The 20,521-nt window shown below is 31.4% G+C and overlaps 1 protein-coding gene across 1 annotated transcript in view; it reads left to right on the top strand.

The window, feature by feature from the left end:
• The window catches only part of LOC137924948 (sex peptide receptor-like), a 39,785-nt gene that overhangs the window by 10,034 nt on the left and 9,230 nt on the right, over window positions 1–20,521 (top strand). Inside the window, exon 3 of the mRNA XM_068768364.1 lies at window positions 5,297–5,397. Coding sequence (XP_068624465.1) covers window positions 5,297–5,397 — 101 coding nt within the window. The remainder of the gene's footprint in view (window positions 1–5,296; window positions 5,398–20,521) is intronic.

Here is a 20,521-nt window from a genome sequence, read left to right as displayed (position 1 = left end):
AACTGTGGTTACATCTACATCATACAGTTATAATATCTACATAGATTCATTTAAAGTTACTGCCTATGTACGTGATGAGTATAATACCAGAGAAAGGTTTAATAAAAACTAGTATCATATTAAACTTCCATATTACTTGTCTTTCAACTTGATTCTACGAGGGTTTCAAGTCAATCTTAAACGGATTGTTATTTTTTTTTGTGGTCATTTTACAAAATCCTTATAATGGTAGTAAAGCAGTTTATTCCCATGCTCTATTATCAAGACAAGTTTACTCTATAATAGGATTCTTATCAGGAGGTTTTGTTTTATGAAATTATTTAATTTATTACAAGATAACAAAAAGACATTACATGAATGTACATTGTAAAATAATGCACAGTTGACCGTAAAAGATTTATTACTCTTATGAAGCCTAGAGAAAGACACAATAAACTTTTCTTTATTACTGTTGCTATTTTTATTAACATACACCAGAATTTTATGGGTACATACACACATGCCATTTATAGTTCCTGTTTAAGTATATTTTAATAAATAATTATTAAGAGTGCAGTATTTACATAAAAATCGAATGTTTGTATAAACACTTAACTTGTTTATAACATTTGGTTACCGGCACATATGTTATCTCTACATCACCCAAGGTTGATTGGTAGAGAATACCTAAAGGAATAAATCCACCTCTACAAAAGTTATCACCGTTGATTCACCGTAAAGGTACCTGCTCCAACACGTTCCGTAGAGAGGGACCAGATACAGTGATCGGGGTTGACGATCCGTGTTGCTGGTTTAAAGAGGCTTCCTTAAAATGCATACGCGTTCACCTTCATTGACCATATTCAGAGAATCATTTTAAATATGGTTGCGTAGGGCTCTCCCTATTTACGCTTCATTAAAAGCGCGTTTCCAAAATAAGCTAGCTTCACTCTAGGCATAAATTTAAACAAAAAAAAATTATTATACAGTCTATAGAAAGATTTCCTTGTTATGCCTTTCGTTCCCATCTCCACTACCTACAAATTAACTAATAATTTATTTCTAGTAAATTCGTCGATCCGTCCTAGCACTTAACCATACAACTAATTAATTAAAAGGTATATTTACAATTGCAGATAAAAATCTTTGCAAACAAAATTAACTGGGTGAAAATCATTAGCTCGAATATGACATTTAAAACTGAATTAAAATTATAAATATAAATACATACACTACTCTATGTTTTATCCTGTTTTTTTTTTATTTATTTCTTCCGTTTCCTTTGCTTTATTCAACAAAAGGTTCGAATAACGTAAGTCCTACCGGGATAAAACATATCAAAACCAATACATAAGTTCTGCTAAACTAAATACAAGGAGACGACAGGACCTCCGAATATGTCTCGATCGATTTCAAGTCCCCAGTTTTGTTACATGTCAAAGCAATATGTCAGACAAGGATAAAAGACAACTCTTTGTATCTTTATGCTTTTACTTCAGAATTGGCAGGTTATAGCATATTTAGAATGTTAATTTGAAAAGTAATGAAACGAGGATCAGTGTTCATAATTTATTTATTTATTTAATACTCCTTATAGTAAAAAATACAATGGGTCGTATTATCACTAAAAGGCAATTTCTTACAGACAAGTATGGAAATAAACGAAGGTAAACAAAAACTGTTCGAATTTTGAAATAAATCATGTATAACAGATTAACGTTTTTTAAGCAAATTATAAAATCTAACTTAAACTAATATAAATTAAATAAAACATGTATTACGGGCAAATGTTTAAGTTATTTCAACAATGAATTTAAATCTTAACAAAGAATTCAAGTTTAAGACTTTTTTTAGAAAAAAAAAAACGTACTGAATAAGAAAAAGAATAAAAATGTTTCGTATTACAGAAGTAACTACTACAAGCAAATTAAAATGTTCTCGATATATTTTTTTAACTATAATGTACATATACTATTTTATTACATTTTTTCTATCATCTTGTTGCTTGTACCGTTTAAAACGCTCAAACCAACTTTGATACTCTTACTGACAATGCATTAGGTTCATAAAAGTCAAATACTTTTGCGCTTAGCATAACATTTTTTCCCTTTTTTTTAAAGTTTTTTTTTTATATTTTAATCGAATTTCCTTACTGTATTCTCTCATTTTGATTTTGAAAGAAAATGAAAAATAGCCTGAATTTTTCTCTTTTTTAAAGTGTAAAATGTTTAATATCATGAAAAACAGCCAGATACATATAGTATAGCCAAAGAGATTTTATTAGCGTTTATATATAACAAAGCTAATAATTCTAACGAATTAAAATTAAATCTGTTCGAAATTCATAACTTTAAAGGAAAAACTAATTAAAAACAAAATTTTTGTAAGTTAATGTAAATATTAATTAAAAAGCACAGGGGTGCTTGGATTTAACAACTGTAGCAAAGAATATAGCATTAATAGTATTCTTAACATAAAGGCAATTATTTTTTAAAAAAAGTTTTACAACTCTTATAACGAATAAAAAAAAACCTGCTCGAATTTTAAAACTTATCATAAAAATACTCACAAGTAAATTATTAGTTATTGTAAGAAGTTGATTCAACATAAACCTGCTAGTTCAATAAAAACTATTGAAAAAGTTACTCTTAAGTGACTTAAAAAGAAATTCGTTCGAATTTTAAAAAATGAGAAAAATGGTTTTACTCCGTTTTAGAATTCTGAAAATAGAATGTTCGTTCAACTTTTAAATGCTGTGAAAGCGATTTTATAATCCTAACGAACGAGCCATATTGAGCTCGCTTCGAATCTTGCCACTTATTTCCTCCGCATGTCGTGCGGACAATGTGTTTCCCTGTAGGAAATTGTTCAGTTGAAAACGCTTCGCTAACTGACATGAGGGGAACTAGATGTTAAGTTCGTCAGATTATAAGTTTATTTATGTGCTATTCGAAGATATACACGGCATATATCCAGGACAACAGGCAATCGTTTCCATTAATATTTCAAGTTATTATACACAAAAATATTAACAAACTATTCAATACATAATAGTGTGTAACGTCAAATGAGAACAAAAAATGTCGCGTCAGAAGAACAGTAGAAGTCTTTCATATCTGAAATTAATTATTATATTCATCACAAATTAATAATCTGCTGCTCTTTTATATAATATACAGTAGTGTTAAATTACAGAACTAAAGACAAGGAACAGTATTTTTAAAAATAACTTCTAAAACTTATTATCCTTCCTAGAATTTAACAATATTTAATTGACACTTAAAATAAAGTACCAGTAAATTCAGTGCGAGTACCCACTCAAGTGTACTACAGCAGGTACTACAATAAATACAAGCCATCAACATAACTCCTGAAAGAGTCTCACAAAAAATGCATTTGCATTGTCATTAAATTATAAATTTCGCATATAATAAAATACCTGCAAGCCAAGATATCATTCATAATGCTTTTAAAATTATGAAAGCTCCACTAATTTTACGCGTGCATTCTTCTACTATTTAATGCCAATTTATTGATGAATTATCGTGTAAAAATACTAACACTGTTCTAATCAGCTTCTCTCATATTTAATATAAAAAACTGTAAATCTGTACTAAATATAATTAAATCTATTCTAAAGTCTCCTCAAATGATTTTAAGCGATGTCGTGAGGATAAAAACAGCTGAATGGATAACACTTCGCCTTTACCATGACTATCGACTTAAATTCATTCACTGCTGGCTTTTCTTTAGATAATAAATGAAAATCCAAAATTCTATATTCAAATACGCTGTTACAAGCACTTTCAAATCGTCAATCGAGAAATTAAAATTCAGTATTGTCAGTCCTATAAGAAGCCACCATCGCTCAGAAAGCAGTTTTGTTGCAAAGAGCAGGCAATAACTGGAGTGTTTTTTTTTATTATATCATTTTACAATCAAACCAGTAGTAAAGTTAATAGTGTCATTATTGAGACAACCTTCCTTTTGTTCGCTTTATTATTATAATAAAAGATAAATATCACGTTTCTGAAAATGTAATACGCTGTAATTTCATAAAAAATTGTTCTTTCAAATTATTAATATATTTAATTTTTTAATATAACTTTACACATCTTTGTTTATTAATATATTGCATTACAATGTATGTGTATAATTCGATCAATATTAATTTCTACGAGACAACCCAAAGCCAAACTCTATTTTCCGTTTTATAATTTTAACCATGTCGGTATTATTTATGTTTGAGTATAAGTTATATCCTGAAGTGTAGAAACGACATTAATATTAAAAAGAAATCTTGTCTCCAATATCGTCTCTTATCGTCGTATCTAAGACGATATCAAATGCACGTCGTATACACGTATGGTAGAGCTTGCTATAGATATCGTTACTGTCACATAAATGCTCACTGCAAGGCATTGGCCTCCACTTAAGATATCAATGGGTGATATACCATAAACGCCGCACTTGGCATGCGGATTGGCAATCGTACTGTGGTATAATGGTATGCATAGGACGCTAGTTCCAATCCTCTGGATACTTGTTTGTGAGCAGTGGGAAACCTATATAATTAATGCATAAAAGGTGAAAGTTAGTAAGTAAATTATGTACAAAAACAAAATAATTAACAGAAAGGTCCTTTAAATTTCATTTTTACAATTATTGTATGTGTCTACATGTAGTGCGCGTGGAAGATTGACATCAGGGACTTTTAGTTTAGCGTTTGGGAACGTTGAAAGTTTAGTGGGTGAGAAAATCGCCACAACACATAGCACTATATAAATATATTATATACATATACATATATACATATATATTGCTGCCAAGCGATCACATCGATATATATATTTGATTATTCTTCATAATTATAGCATTGTGTGTATGTAAAAATATACCATAATTATATCAATATGTAAGGTGATTGGTTATAGGAGTAAAACCTTTAAATGGATGAATGTATAGTTCATTTGATTGCATAAAGCTTCAATAAGTTTTTACACCTATTTTTAACTATCAATTACGCTAAAACTCTATTGAAATGCTGCATGCCTATAACTTCTGACTATCCATAAATAGTAATCCGTATTTCGTAAACAAATTTTTAATACATTATTATTACTTTGTTCATTATTTCTGAAACCATCGATTTTTGGAGTTACACATTCACCCGTTTAAACTTATTAGATTTAAAATTAATTACTCTGTATTAAATTGAACTTAAAACGATGTCTTTAAACTTACAAGCCAGCACAAAAAGAAGTTAACGTCAATCAAATAAGCTACAAACAGATTACAATATGATTTTCTCTTACAGGTTATACCAGCGATGTTTCACACGGCTAGCATCTGGTTGACACTTGCACTGGCGGTGCAGAGGTACATTTACGTATGCCACGCCCCCGTAGCTAGGACCTGGTAAGTACATAACATACCCTCATCTTCAATCACGACAAGGAAAATTTCCTTGAAGTTTGGACTTCAGTAACAATTCCTTTTTTTAATACATTTATATAGGCAGACATTTAACATAGGCCTATTAATAGTATATTAGCTGTTGTGTAAAACAAAGCTTCAAGATATTAAAAAATGTAAAAAATGATTTTAAATCAAAAAATAAATTGAAGTGATACTGCAAAGAGTCAATGAACAATCAAGACTATAGTATAAGGTTTTGACATACTTAGCCTACCCGTTAAAGTATAGTTAAAAAGAAAAACATTTTTTTATTGTACGTAATATTTAGTACTATTACAATGTGTTAGTTTATTGCATTGATATAAAACCATTAAAAACATTTAAAGCTTATACGAAGTCACCATTGCCTACAATACAGTCCTTTAAACATTGAGACCAGTTATCAATAGCAGCACGCACTATTTCTTTAGGAAAATTCTTTACTACAAAATAAGAAAACAAAATGAACAATCATTTAAAAATGGTAGATTCCAAATTCAAAATTTGTAATTTGTTTATATTTATTTGTATTTACGGTCAGTATTTACGGCCAGACTAAGTTTATAAATTTGATACAAAATTCATCCTAATTAAAACCTATATACAAAAAGAATAGTAATTTTCCAAAGAATATTTATGAGTACATTTCCATTTGAAATATACTTTTTTAAATAAGATGCTTCTGGTATAATAAGTAAATATTTTACGGTATGTCCATGAATGTATATAGGTCATCTCTATTGTTCAGTTTTATAAGTGAACATATTTCTTAGAAAACTAACGGCGGACGAGTCAACGGAGTTACGTAACTGTTTGTGAACATTTCTGACGTCACACCGTTTTCCACGAATGTAATGACATTTCAATTCGGAACTATGTCACTTTTGAACATCATAATAATAAATGTATTTTAAATAAGAAAAACAATATTAATAAAAACGAAACGTCGACATAATCATGATAAATAACTTTAAACTGTGGAACTACACTTTTCCTACGTGGTTTTAAAGAATCCCAATAGTGATCAAAACCGGTTTCCCAGAAGTCAATATAAAACTATTTCTGGTAATCGAGGTGTTCTAGAATTTTAACCGTTTTAATTACCATGAATTCCTTTTTTTAAATTTTAAGGAACCTTTTAAATGATGTTACGTATACACACTTGTTATGAGAATGACTAATATGGTGGAAGATTAATGATGTACTTTCAATAATCTTTTGTGTTCCGAGAAAATTTGTCAAGTTTTGTATCCGCAGTTTTTAAGATTAAAAAGACTATGAAAGCAAACATAATCAAAATTTACTCTTCATGTCTTTTCTTAACAGAAAATGCACCCGAAGAGAAGAAACAGAATATTTTAAATGGCCTCCGTTATCATTGTTAACCTATGTTAACGTTAACCTATCTTGTTGTAGGACAGGGTTTGAGATTCTGTAATGATTTTTCACTTTCACCTTTTATTTCTGTACTCTTCAATTATTTTTCGTATAATCTATCTTTCCTATTCATTCCACAATTTTCTATCATGCTTTTTCATACTTATTTCCGTTCATTCGTTCGTTCCTCCAATATCACAGATCTGGGTTACATCACATTTTTATACCTTAATTTATATTTATTTTATGCAATACTACATTCTTATTTAATGTGATAATTTATTTCTAATTATCACAATTTATTATAGTTTCCAGTTTTTATTTTTTTTTACCTAACTTAGTTTCAGCTATAGCTCGAAACAACTTATATTTCCAGATGACGAGCGCACAGAAAGCGCTGCTTATAAGTGTATGTTTAAGAACTCTCGGACGCATACAATTTACCTTGAATATGACACTCATTTTCAAGTGATAGTTAGGACTTCGTCACGTTAATGAAAAATACAAATTAAAATTCAAAATTTCTTTATTTAATATAAAGATTCCAATAAGCATTTTTATTCATATTGGAATCCTTAGTTATTTTAAGGTTATAATTAGTAAGCCACCGGCTTTTAATACTGACCTGCTGTGAAGAACCGGCCACAAACTTAACAGGTCTACGTAAATAAAGTTTAAATTTTTTTTATTATAATATCAACCACCTAGAGCCAACACACCTAGTTATATACATTTAAATCAACTATAAACTTTTGAATACTTTAATAAGATCTATTTAATAATCTAGTTTTAATTTTAGATCTAAAAAGGTTCTATATTTGTATATTGCGGAACTTACCTACTTGTTATAAACATATTTGCTATATGTATATATGTAAATACCCATCAAGGATTTGTTAACATTAACAAGATGAATTTCAGGTGTTACGATTTAATTTTTATTTATTATATACATTTTATATATTGTAATATTCATTGTGATACTATTTCAATAAAAACTAGTAAATCTCCTAGGAACACCAGTAAACAAGTTCTTATCAAATCACATTCGACATTCATATGATAATTCAATTGTGTTTGAAGCGAATAAAGGACAAATGTAGAGGAGTCCGGGTCGGCTTCGCTCTGGTATTGCGTCATGCATCGGACTTTCTACAGTAGATAATATAAACTACACGTGCGCCGGTAAAGTAGGTAGTTAATAAAGTAAATAAAACTTTCGTTCTTCATAACGGTAAATATAGCCTAATTCATACTTGATATCTTGAAAAGGCTGAGAAAATTGAACAATATTATTTCTTCAATATTATAACATAAATATTTTATCATGTTCTTTTTTTATATTTAAAAGTAACTAGCCTAAAGGTAATATAACTAAGGATAGTAGGCTGATTCTAGAAAAGCGTTACAGTTTGTACGAGTTATATGAAATTATCATTGCTTTAATGCGTTAAATAAAAACACGACGCGTTCGTCATCAATGTTTCGGGTCGTCTCACGTCCCTACGCCTCCCTCATGGACTTCAATTCAAACTGGTTGAAAGTAACAACCTTAAAAAGGTCTTCTATTCATCTCGTAGAAGAACATCGTACGCTGCGCTCATAAGTCCACTCCAGAAAACGACAGTGACCATCTGTGTTGAGCGCTATGTGGGCTGCCCAGTGCCACTCTATCTTGACAATGTTCTGGGCTATGTCGGTCACTTTCGTTTGTCTACGGATCTTCTCTTACGTTATTAGATTTTGGAGGGAAATCTGGAGTCCAGTCCTAAGTTACAATGCCGTAAGTGATCTCAAAGGTCATTGAGCAGTGGTATTCCAAAGACTTGCGATCAGTGGTCACAGATTCGATTTCAATCTATATGCAGTATATTATTGAAGTAACAGTGCAGTAGAGTAGTGGTAGCTCAACGATAGAGGACTGAGATTTGGAATCGTAGGTCGCGGGTTCGATTCCTGATTAATAATTTACACTATGTACTTTGATTATATATGAATGCCACTGCCCACTAACAAGTTTCCATTGGATGAACAGCAGCGTCCTCTGTGTACGATACTACTACACTGTAATCACCGACACACCTGCCAAGCGTAGCAATTATGGTATATCTCCATACATATATTTGGTAAAGACCTATGCCTTGTAGTGAGAGTTATGGGTTGAAATGACGACGACGACGAATTCATCTCCGATATCAGCATTTTATTATTGTAAATTGTAAGAACTGTAAGCAGATCCAATTAAACAAGTTAATAAATTCTGAAAGCGAAATTTTTTTATGAACGTATTTCTTAACAAGCACGGAATGTTTCAGCATAAGATTCTTAACAGAAAAATAGTTTGTCTTTAATTATTGAAATGAATTAATATCAGTCACCTGAGATTTCCATCCTCGCTGAAGATCCATGTTTGGCTCTCACCTATGATACAAAGAACATTAAAATTAGCTTATATATAATATGACATTGTTTTCGTTGAAATGATCTAAATTGTCTACTATTAGTTCATAGTATCCCACCGGAATAAATTACCGTGATGTCCTTTTACCTGTCGCTTCTGTATTGTCCGTTTCACCTTATTATAATTTTTGTTTGTACTGTTTGTTTATAATTAATTGTGCAACTAAAAATAACTTCATCTAGTTAGCTGATAGAAGTCCACTATTAGGCCGCCACGATGACCACCACTTCCAGCGACTTACCATGATCTTGGCAATGTCATTATCTACTTATCAGTCACTAACTCTTGACATCCTCTAGAAAACCTTTCGGCCTTTACTGCCGTTATTTTTACAAACTTTATTTTCTAGTAAATTGTAGCAACCAAAATAAAAATGATGAAAGTTTCATTAAATAAATTTGTGTCAAATATAAATTAACGCATAATAAAGACAAACACGAAAATAGATTAAAGTGAAGAGAATATCAACATAGCTTCCAACACACAACGTCTCAAATATATTAAGAGAGGGAGCACATCAGATTCTTGGCTGTAGACACGAGCCTGAAATTAACATTCGGTGTATATAGTATTATCAATATAAACACGCTTTGATTAATCATATTTAATAACAAACAAGCTCTCCAAGCCATACAGAGACACGGGTGTGGGTTGCTGTCTTTATTTTAATTATCGAAAACATGTAAGTTATTGATAACGTTGGCCAAATCCGAATATATATATCTGTGTGTATAGTAGTGTAAGTGTGTGTATGTTTATGTGTTTATATATATATATATACATTTTATGTGCATGGTTGTTTATATGTGTATATTTATATTACTGAATGTATTTGTAAGTATAAGTGGGATCGGAAAGTAATGTTTAAGTTAAATTTACACGTCTATATTTTTTTATTTCTTATTCTCAATATATTCATCTTCGTTATCAACAACATTTGCCATCTAGTATGCAAATTTTTAATGGCGGAGCGGTAAAAATCAGTAGGTTTTTCTGAAAAAAATATGTCGAAAAAAATATATCTGTGTGTGTGTGTGTAAAGATATGTATTTGTATATATATAAATATAAGTATATATGCAAAAGTTGTCTGGTAGAGATCGCCTTGATGGACAAAACCGCCTCTTGTATCTCTATACGGATTGTATCTTTTTTAGTTATTATCTTTGATGAGCAAAATAGTGTAAATAAATGAATAAATAAATAATTGTCATTAACTATTACTGTCATAATTTCATTTATAACACATTTCACAGACAGCTCTCTACTGCAGCACGCAAATGGTATCAATATCAGCAGCACTATGTCATAAAATAACCTATAGAACATAATGCTGGATTATAGACAGTGTTTGAGGAATAATTTAGGAAAGTTCCAAATGATTTATAATTTCGTATCATCGAACATTGTTTTTAGGTTGTGTTTACATTGATAAGAAACGAACGGGGTACTGATAGGATGTCAGATAACGTCGGAGCATTAACACGGCAATGTACCCATTTCAGCTAAATTGCATCGAGATTAGTCACATCATAATTACGTTAAAACAAAATTTCCAGTGTAATATTAAACCTAGATATACTATACCTAAATACGATATAGATATGTTTATTTATTTATTAATAAGCATTTGTAAATAAAAACGAATACCATCATCATGGCAAAGATGGCCACGGTGATCGGTCTTGAGCAGTTCGCATCCTGCACCATGCTGCAACCTTGACTATGCAAGGTTAGTGTTCCAGTATAGGACTATTTCGTTATACTTATTGTTACAAGTAATCGATGCTCATTGTTAAGACATTAAATAAAGTAATTATACTGTAATAGGTTTAATTTAATTTTTTTCTATTATCCTGTGAAAGACCAATAACTTTTGATACAATAGGTAGCTGATACAAAATGAAATTGTTAACATTAAAAATGTTTTAGAACAATATATCATAATTGTTATATGTTTTTATACATTATATCTTCATTCCGCTATTCCATATACAAAATGACGTAAAAGGATGCATCTAAGAAATAAAATTCTGAAACGAAAAATCGGTTATTCTCCAAGTAAATGAGGTGTCCTTGTAACAGCCGTGTAAAGGAAAATTTGACATTTGAAAGCTATGTGACGTCAGAGAGATTTTGTCTCTTACTACCGTAAGGAGCATAACTAACGAAATATTCAAATACATATTTTATAAAGTGCTTTTGACAAATCAAATACGTGGCGCGCACGCCTGCTGAGAAGTGCAGGCGTGTACGAAGTACTCTTTTGAATAAATATGTTACATTTAGCCTGTCTACGACATAAACGTTGTCATTTTTATTTCCGTATACTTGTGTCTCGAAAACATTTTTTCCGTTTCACACTAAGTGACATTTACTGACACGTCGCTACTATTGGTTCTAAGGTCAAGGCGGAAGAGTGTTTTAGGCTTGTAAATTTCTGTTAGCAACTTATTGTTACACTAACTTCTCAATTACTAGTAACTCAGGATCTAAGTATATTAACAGGTTCGAAAATCAACAGCAACACTGTTATAGGTGCACTCGCCTTTGAAAATATGTTTTCTTTTAATGACAGTCTCCTCAAATCTCACTATAACCTGGCAAAAATATTAACGCCTGCTATGAGTGAATATTAACTCATTTCTGGAACGAGCTTCCTAATTATCATTTACTAATGATAGATCATTTAAGATTTGGTGAGTAGCATTTCAAGGAGGCATCTTTAAACACGCTGTGCGGGTCCTCAGCCCCTAGAACCGTACCCAGTCTTATTCCTTTCAACGAGCAGACTATGTTACGTCACATTATACAGGTATTTATTAGTAAGGAAAGACTAAGAAATACATTCTTAAAAATGATTTCTGAAACTTAGAATCAAACTCCTCACTCTAATCCTGAATTTCTTTAAGAAAGTTGCAAATAAATAATTATAACAATTTACAATAAATGTTAACATCATATTACAAAAGTAGAAGACGTTATGAAAAACAAGACCTTTCTATATAATCATCATCATTTAGACCGCAGGTTGTTCACGGCTGGACATACTTTGCCCATAGATTTCCAATAGAGCCAGTAGGAAGCGGCCTGAATCAAGCGTCTTCCAATAACCTGTACATACTAAGCTGTGTTTGCAGGTTTTCACTCTAGAACTTTAACGCACCAGTGACCCTTTTTTGTACGCTATCATATAAGTTTTGGTTAAGTAGCATTGCAAGGAGGCATCAAGTACGCAGGAGCATACAAGTTGACATGTGTGACGTATATACAGGTATTTATTCATCAAATAAACACGACGAACATCATTTTACTGTCATATTTTAAAACCATATATTATCATTAAAAAAAGACAAAATTCAAAGTTGGAATAAATATTTTTTTTCAATCGCGAGCAGGGATCACATTCATTTAGTGAGTCATGCCCGATGAATTGCTAGGAACTGGGTTACAGTTTTCATCTTTAATCAATCATAACGGTAAACGCGTAACTTTATGATGTATGCCTTAATTCAGTGAACTCGTTGCGGCAAAAATGATTAAACAACTGCGAGCCGGGTATTGAAACCGCCGAGTATTGCTTTGATTTATTGCTCGGAGTTTTAATTATATTTGCTTCGATTCCATTATTGCGGTAAAGATCGTGTTGTTGGCGAGAGCTTTTAAATTGAAAAGAGAAACTCATCTTTCAGTTCTTAGCGGTAAAGTTCTGTTTTATTAATCTTCACGACTTGACAGTTTTGAGCTTAGGATTCGTGGATTCGGTATTCGCTAAAAGATCTTATTAGTGTTATCTTGAATAGCATCTTCTTTATATATATAAGATAGAGATAGGCCCAAAGTGGATTCACAGCTTTATTTTTTTCAATTTTGCTACAGTCTCCGGCATTTGATTTGACACATAGTTCTTTCATCAGAAACATTAATCTTATATAAAAACAATCAAGTTTAAAAACTTTCTTTACGAATTGAAGTCGCTGTGCAATAAACACCACGCTCTACAAAACCGAATCGAGCCATTAGTTTTTCACCTCTGCCCGATGTGTCAAATCAAGAGACGTGAACATTTATTACATGCGTTGGTTTTTAGGTGTTGATACTTTTGAAAGATTAATGTTTCAAATACATAAGCCTATAAAGAATTTATTAGCATTTTAATGTATATCTAGTGTGTGGTATATTGAAGTAAGTAACTGAAGAAAATCAGTATCAGTAGTTTCATTTAAGTTAGATATAACTTCAACAAAATGAGGAGAAATTAATATATAGACAATAAGAATGTAAGTGGTTTTAAAATAAAGCCTATCAAAGGCCAGCGAATGGACACGTTGCTATACCAGTGGATAGGCTACTTAACACACAAAACAGGTAGCCGCTGGGGTCTTAAAGTTCTGGAATGGAGATCCCGGACCGGCAATTACAGCGTAGGATGTCCACCCACAAGACCGACAGCCGACCTTGTTAAGGTCGCTAGAAGACGCTGGATATAAGCCAGTTCTTGTCAGTCCTATTGGCAGCCTATGGAGAAGGTCTAGGTCTAACTGTTGACGTCCAACAACCAAAGTTATGATGATAAAAATGAATATAGGAAGCTGCCTGCTTATAACCGGTCTTACCTAAAATCGATCGGTGAGATGAATGTCCAGCAGCTGAGCTCTAGCGACTACAATGATAATGATGACGTTTAACCACATAAATTGTTGTGAATACATTTTAATCTAGGAATTTTGAAATCTTTAAGGTTATTAATTTAGCAGCTGACATATCAAATAATTGACAACCCGTGCGTATCATTTTTAACACCCTTTAACTCATGTTTTTACGGGAATGTCATTTCTGTTGCAAAAAAAATTATAATGTTTTATTTCTCGACACCAATGGCATTTCCGGTACTATTAAAAATTGATAGTTTTTCAATTAATATTTAACATAATTTTTATGAGAATACATTGTTAAAATTTCAAGTCACCTGAAAATCGAACCGAATTGTACTATCTCCGCGCTCACTGCACTAGACGAACATCGTATAAAGAAGTAAATTTGAAATATCTATTTTTATCCGGATCTCAGATCTGTAAAGGAATACGAAGTAAATAAACAAAATTAATTCACACAAACAACCCGACACGAATATAATTTAACATAAACAGTTTTATGATGTTATTACAGCTCAGGATCTGTTAAATAAAACCAACTGCGTACAAAACACGAGACGCTATCGAAACATTTTAAATAAACATTATTCAAATATAATTTTGACCGGTTTCACGGAATTCGTTGTAAATTTTGCGGTTGGCTAAAAATACATTACCTCATAGCGGAGGGAACATCGCTTTGGACATATATGATATAATTTCCTGTTCTGAATTACTATTAATATTTTAAAAGATCCAAAGAGGCACGTTACATCAAAGATCATCATATTTGAAGGTAGTAATGAGTCCTTTAGTGTGAACCAGATATGAAGAAATCCATAGACTAACAGAAATAATCGATGTAGCCAAGCAAAGAGGATACGCCACATAATTCGCAGAAAGGTTGGTTTGGACTGGAGATTACGGACTAGCAGGCACAGCGTAGCAAATCGTGTTTTTTATTGTAAACCCCAATCTGCTTTTAGACAGGCTTCACATTCTTAATATGATGTTCATTTCCTTATTTTATAACGAAACAAAATTAAACACGTCCTCTCACAAGGACAGACATTGTTAAAGTCGTCGGTAGACGCTGGATGTAAGCCGCTTCTAATCTGGTCCTGTCTGAAGACATATGTTCAGCAGTTGACTGTGTCATAGAAAACAGTGTCTACCCTATTTATATTCTGATTAAAGATTTAGATTTAATGAACAAACCATAACATTAAGTTCTAATCTTAAATTCTAAATAGAATACAGAAAAAATACCTGTAATACTGTGATCAAAAAGTTCGGTGAATTTGTTTATAAAATATCAATTCTTTATTTATTCTTCCTTTCACAGTTATCCCTGTCTTATAAAAGGCACTTTCGCCAATGCTTTTGTCAGTCCTTAAATTAGCCGGACTTATCTTTTTTCTGGTACAGTCTTAGAGACTTTCGATTTCGTCCCATATCCTCAATTGTGTCAAATCTGCATCTCTACATTTGATTTTTTAGTTAGTTAAGCAACCAGATGGTCGTACGGAGCCAAATCAGACGAATATTGTGGTTGCAGAACAATATAAGTCGAATTTGACGCCATATTGACGCCATCCTAAATATCCTTTCAAAATGGTTTGGGATTAGCCAAATAATTTTCCAATTTTTAGCTAATAGCTACTTGGTAATGTTACAGACAATCTTACTAAGTTATGAAAAAAGTTTACCTGCCTCCCTAATGCCTGGCAGTTTTGAAAGACAATTTCAAATTACATTTTGACCACTATTGTATAGAGGAGGAAAAATAGGAGGAAATTGCCTTTTTCTGTGTGGTATGTTCGTTTATGCGTACATATGCATGCATCCGTGAATCGACATTCTATATATAATCAATAAATCAAGATGGGAAGTTAATGACAAAATTTTAATAAGGAATTAAAGGCATATCTCCCATAAAAATCACAAAGATGGTCTTGACTACGTCGATAATCCAGCTATTAGCAGGCCTACCCACGCCGCGCTAGCCGGCTCTTGGTTGCCACAGGAGAACAAAGGCCATCAGTTGCATGAGCGATACGCCCCGACTCCAGCTTCCTCAAATGAGCAGTTCTTTAAACTACGTCTATGACCTTGGTTATTCAGCGGATCTCCTCATTTTTCATATAAGAACGAATCTCCGAGCATTGCCTTACTTAAATTTTACAAAACAAACAATAATTATTAATGCTCTTGTATAGAACTTTTAATAAATAAAAGTAAGGAAACCAACAAACTACAAAAACGAAAAACAGCAGTGGTCTGTACTCTGTCGTTAGTTTTGTTTTGACGTTGAATTAATGGCTCGTGTAACAAAGACAATGATAATAATAATGTATTTATTGTCTCTCCCTCGCTCCCTCTCTCCATCTCTCTTCTTCTCTCTCTATTTCCCTATCTCTTCCTCTCACTCTCCCTCTACCCACTCCCCCTCTCTCTGCTTCTATCTCTTCCTCTTTCTCGATGTCTGGTTGTTTCTCTTTCCCATCGACCAGCTGTCTCCATCAGTTATGTTTCTGTTTATGTATTGCAGCATTAATTGCTAAAATCTGACCCGTTAAATTTTTCTAATGACTATTAAAGCTTTCAAGTTAATGTCCGTCTGTTCGTTGTCCCCTGCTGGCCATAGGCCACTAGATAATAGAAAAACATAATTTTATAAACAACATCATTATAAATTATTTTCTGTTCAATATTACATAATTTGTTGAAGGCATGTTTCGATCATAATATGCTACTCAAAAATATGTAATCCGTCTTTACTCTAAAATAAAACATAAGTAAAAACTGAACAACTCAATCAAAATTATGCGAAAATTTCAGTAATAGGAGCATACTTTAAATATTACTTAAAAATACTCATCGATCCATCAGGTTATACGGTTTTAGTCTATATAGAGCAACAATGTCAAGTTATTCTAGTTCCCTCATTGAATTCATTTATACTCTAAAAAAATATCGAACGTAAAAATATAACAGGTAACAATTCGCAAGTGCTCCCTTGCATTCCAATTAAAAATAAACAAAACAAACTGTCTGTCTATCAATTCATAAAACAACTGTAACGAATGGTAAATATTCATTGTATATTTTTGAATATATTGACGTACTATGATAAATTTAGTCGATATTTATTAGTTTATCAAACAAAGAGTAGACACCATACCACCCGATAGACGCATACTGCAAAGCCTCTTCTAAAGATGACTACGATGACCTATCTTGCGCTGCCGGCATCCATAGACGTCATGCGAACTTGACCATTTCATCGAACATCCTAGTGAAGCCCTCATCGTCACTCGAGAACGGTTTCAAGAGTGATGCGCTCCGCCTGCCACTTCGGATAAGAATTCCTTGAGCTACATCTGCAAACTTGGTTCTTCTGCGATCCTCTTCTTTTTCCGACTCGATCTCTCAGCAAAGCTCAACATAGGAGTACAGTTTTTCATTTTCAGTGTAAAAGCTTTCTTAGTGTTAAAACTTGGGAATAAATTTTTAACTGTGATCACAAAAACAATTCGACTAATTATGTTGTGGGCTCTCTTAAATCAACGCGCTTTTTGAAGCTTTTTAATTTTGTTTTAACAGGAGAATATCATTTAGAAGTTTTAGTTCCTGGTTTTTACCAGCTTTATAATTATTTTTTTCTTGACATTGATAAATGATCACCTGATTTGTTATAAAGAAAAAATAAATCATAACTGAAAATAAATCATTAAAAACCTCAATCGATTAAACTTTAAATAACTTAAACCTTAAATAACGATTTTTATTTAAATTTTAATGAATACAAAAAATGTACTTGCTACTATAATTAATTATTTCAATTATCTATAATTTCATAACTTCTTAACTGTTAATGTCAGTGTCAATCACTAGTGTGAAACAAATTATGTACTTTTTCCTAACCTTTAATCTTTAATCACGAGAATTAATGTTAAAAGTAAATAATATCAATATATAATAAAGCATTATTCAAAAAACATTTAATAAAATGACATTTTACTGCTTTTCCTAGATATGTTCTTATGAATTTTGTAACCTTTAATAATTAAAATTAAAACATAGAACGAAATTTATTCACATATTCTTACAAGAGAGAAATAATTCTATACCGACCACATGGTGTTGAGATTAAGGTTATGATATTTATTGAATAACATTGATTTCTTAAAATAAAATATTAGTTTAAAATATTTATATCATGTTTTAATATGTTGAAAATCATTTTCATTAAAATTATTATAGATATAAATTATATTCGTTCAACTTTTTTCTTAAACGAAAATTCTTCAAGTCTATGTATTTCTTACGATTGCTAGCTTATAGGGAGTGTCGCCGATTATGATACTCGGAGTTTTAGAAAAGTCTTCTTTAGTACACTTTTCACCTTTACCTGAATTGTATTAACTAAATTCTCTTACCAAAATTTTAGATGATTCTGCCTGTAGTATATGATATATTACAGACGATTTCTGAAAGAGCTAATAAAACACAACGTTCGCGCGCAATGGGTAATCAGATGCTGCATTGGAAGGCTATTCAATAAATAAGCAATTCAATTGCAATTGACAAGTCTAAATTCGGGAGTGTCAAAGTTTGCCAGATATTTAAGAATAAAAATTAGGTAGGTAAATGAATATTCATTTACTTTTTTTCTTAAAATATTTTAAGAAAAAAAGTAAAACTTAAAAGATGATTTTTAAAAAGGCGAATAACACGAATGGAATATCATGCAACGTAAAAACATTCAAAGATTCAAATGTTTATACGTTCTTAATGTAGCAACTTCGCCGTTCCCTCTTTTCTGATCTGCCGGATAAACATAACCGCAAACTTATCCCGTTTGGTATCATTAATGAATCATTAATTTGAAACCGTTGAGAGATCAAAGCCATTGCTAATTTTCCTGTTAAAACCAGTAAAACGATGACTGTGAAGTGGTTATAGGGATTTTATCGCTTCCCTCAACAAAGGAAACACTTACAACGTTTTCCAGTGAAGGGAAGATTAATTATAAAGCTCTTATGTCTTAAATCGTAAAAGATTTAATAAGGTACCAATCAACGTCAGTAATATTTCTTACAAAAGTTGACGACGTTTTGACGTGAAATTAAAAATATTTAATAATTATTTCACAGATAAAGTTTTCTCTCTAAGGAAAGTTAATGTGTATTTATTTCATGTAAATTAATAAAAAATTGCTTTTTATAAATACGACATCAAACACGAAAAATTTGTTACACATGATTATTTAAAATACTTATATATGGTGTCCGGTGTCAGAATTTCGATTTCAAATTTGATTTTTTTCCATAATTGTTGAGCAGAGTAGCTATAGAGTAACAACACTAGTTATTTTATTCGTGTGGGTTTTTAAGTATGATAAATTAGATGGAAGAAAAACGCATATTCGCTATTGAAGCGTACTTACAGGCCAATGATTTACGAGTATATGCATTTACCTGTCATTTGTTTTGTTCTCAACACAATTTTCGTCGGTTACATGTTGCTCCAAGTAAAGGTTTGATTCCTTCGAGGGTACGGTTCCGAGCAACAGGTTGAACAACAAATAGCCTACCGCTGGATTATAGCCGAAATAAAGGACTAATGAAATAATGGAAAACCTGGCGAACAGACAACACTGTCTTAGGAAGTGACTTAATTTTTAAACAATGAAATCCTCATAATTATTATTTTTACTAATTATTATAATAAATATATTTTTAATTGGAATTTCGAATTCTGCTATTGGACTATAATTTTATATACGACTGATTAGTGAGTAAATGACGAAATGGTTTTAAAAATATAACTCAACTTTCAAATTTTAATAATTCCCGTAAAAATTAAATTTTCACACAAGCTTCATTGCAGGTAAAGCTATAAGAAATTGAGTCTGATTGCTGCATTTATATAGATCAATAAAATGTCAAACGAAATAATATATTAATAATTAAAAATTTCACGACTAAGCTACTTTAGTAGGCCCCGATGGTACAAAAATGCCTTATTAAATTATCCTTTATTTTCATCATCATTTTTATTATTATAAGCCTTGCCCATAAACGCTTATTAAAGACGATTAAACGGTACGAGCTGGAATGAAATTGAAAAAAAAAAACACGAAAATATTTTCAACATAGATGAGGATTCAAATTAGGAATAAGTATTTAATTTAAATCTAATTTTCAGAATATATTATAACTTGACAGGGTTTAATACATCACATCTTTTTACAACTTAGACTTGCGTTGTATAGGCTTCAGTATGGTACCTCCCTTTAGTGAAAAACATCGTTGCCATGTAAATGACGAGATTAACATTAAAAGACTAAGAGAGAATATTGAAAACAATCGAAGGATTTCCCCATAAATAAACTTATTTAGCGATTCTATAAACAAACATTCGCTTAATTTTTCGCTTCAAGAGTAAAATCAAACACAAAACTTACAAATAGAGTATTTTCTTTCAATATTAGCATCGCAAACAACTTCGTCCTCTTTTCATTCTACCGTACAAACAACGATATCTGATCCAGATTATATGTTCACGTATCGCTGAAGAAGCCTACGAAAACTAAATAATAATAAAGA

This window comes from Battus philenor, unplaced genomic scaffold (assembly GCF_028537555.1).
Source record: "Battus philenor isolate CCGP_79_NKW_IND1 unplaced genomic scaffold, ilBatPhil1.0.hap1 SCAF_25, whole genome shotgun sequence".
In the NCBI taxonomy this organism is placed as follows: Eukaryota; Metazoa; Arthropoda; class Insecta; order Lepidoptera; family Papilionidae; genus Battus; species Battus philenor.
The sequence above is the reverse complement of the archived record's forward strand: the minus strand, read 5'-3'. Positions and strand labels throughout refer to the sequence as shown.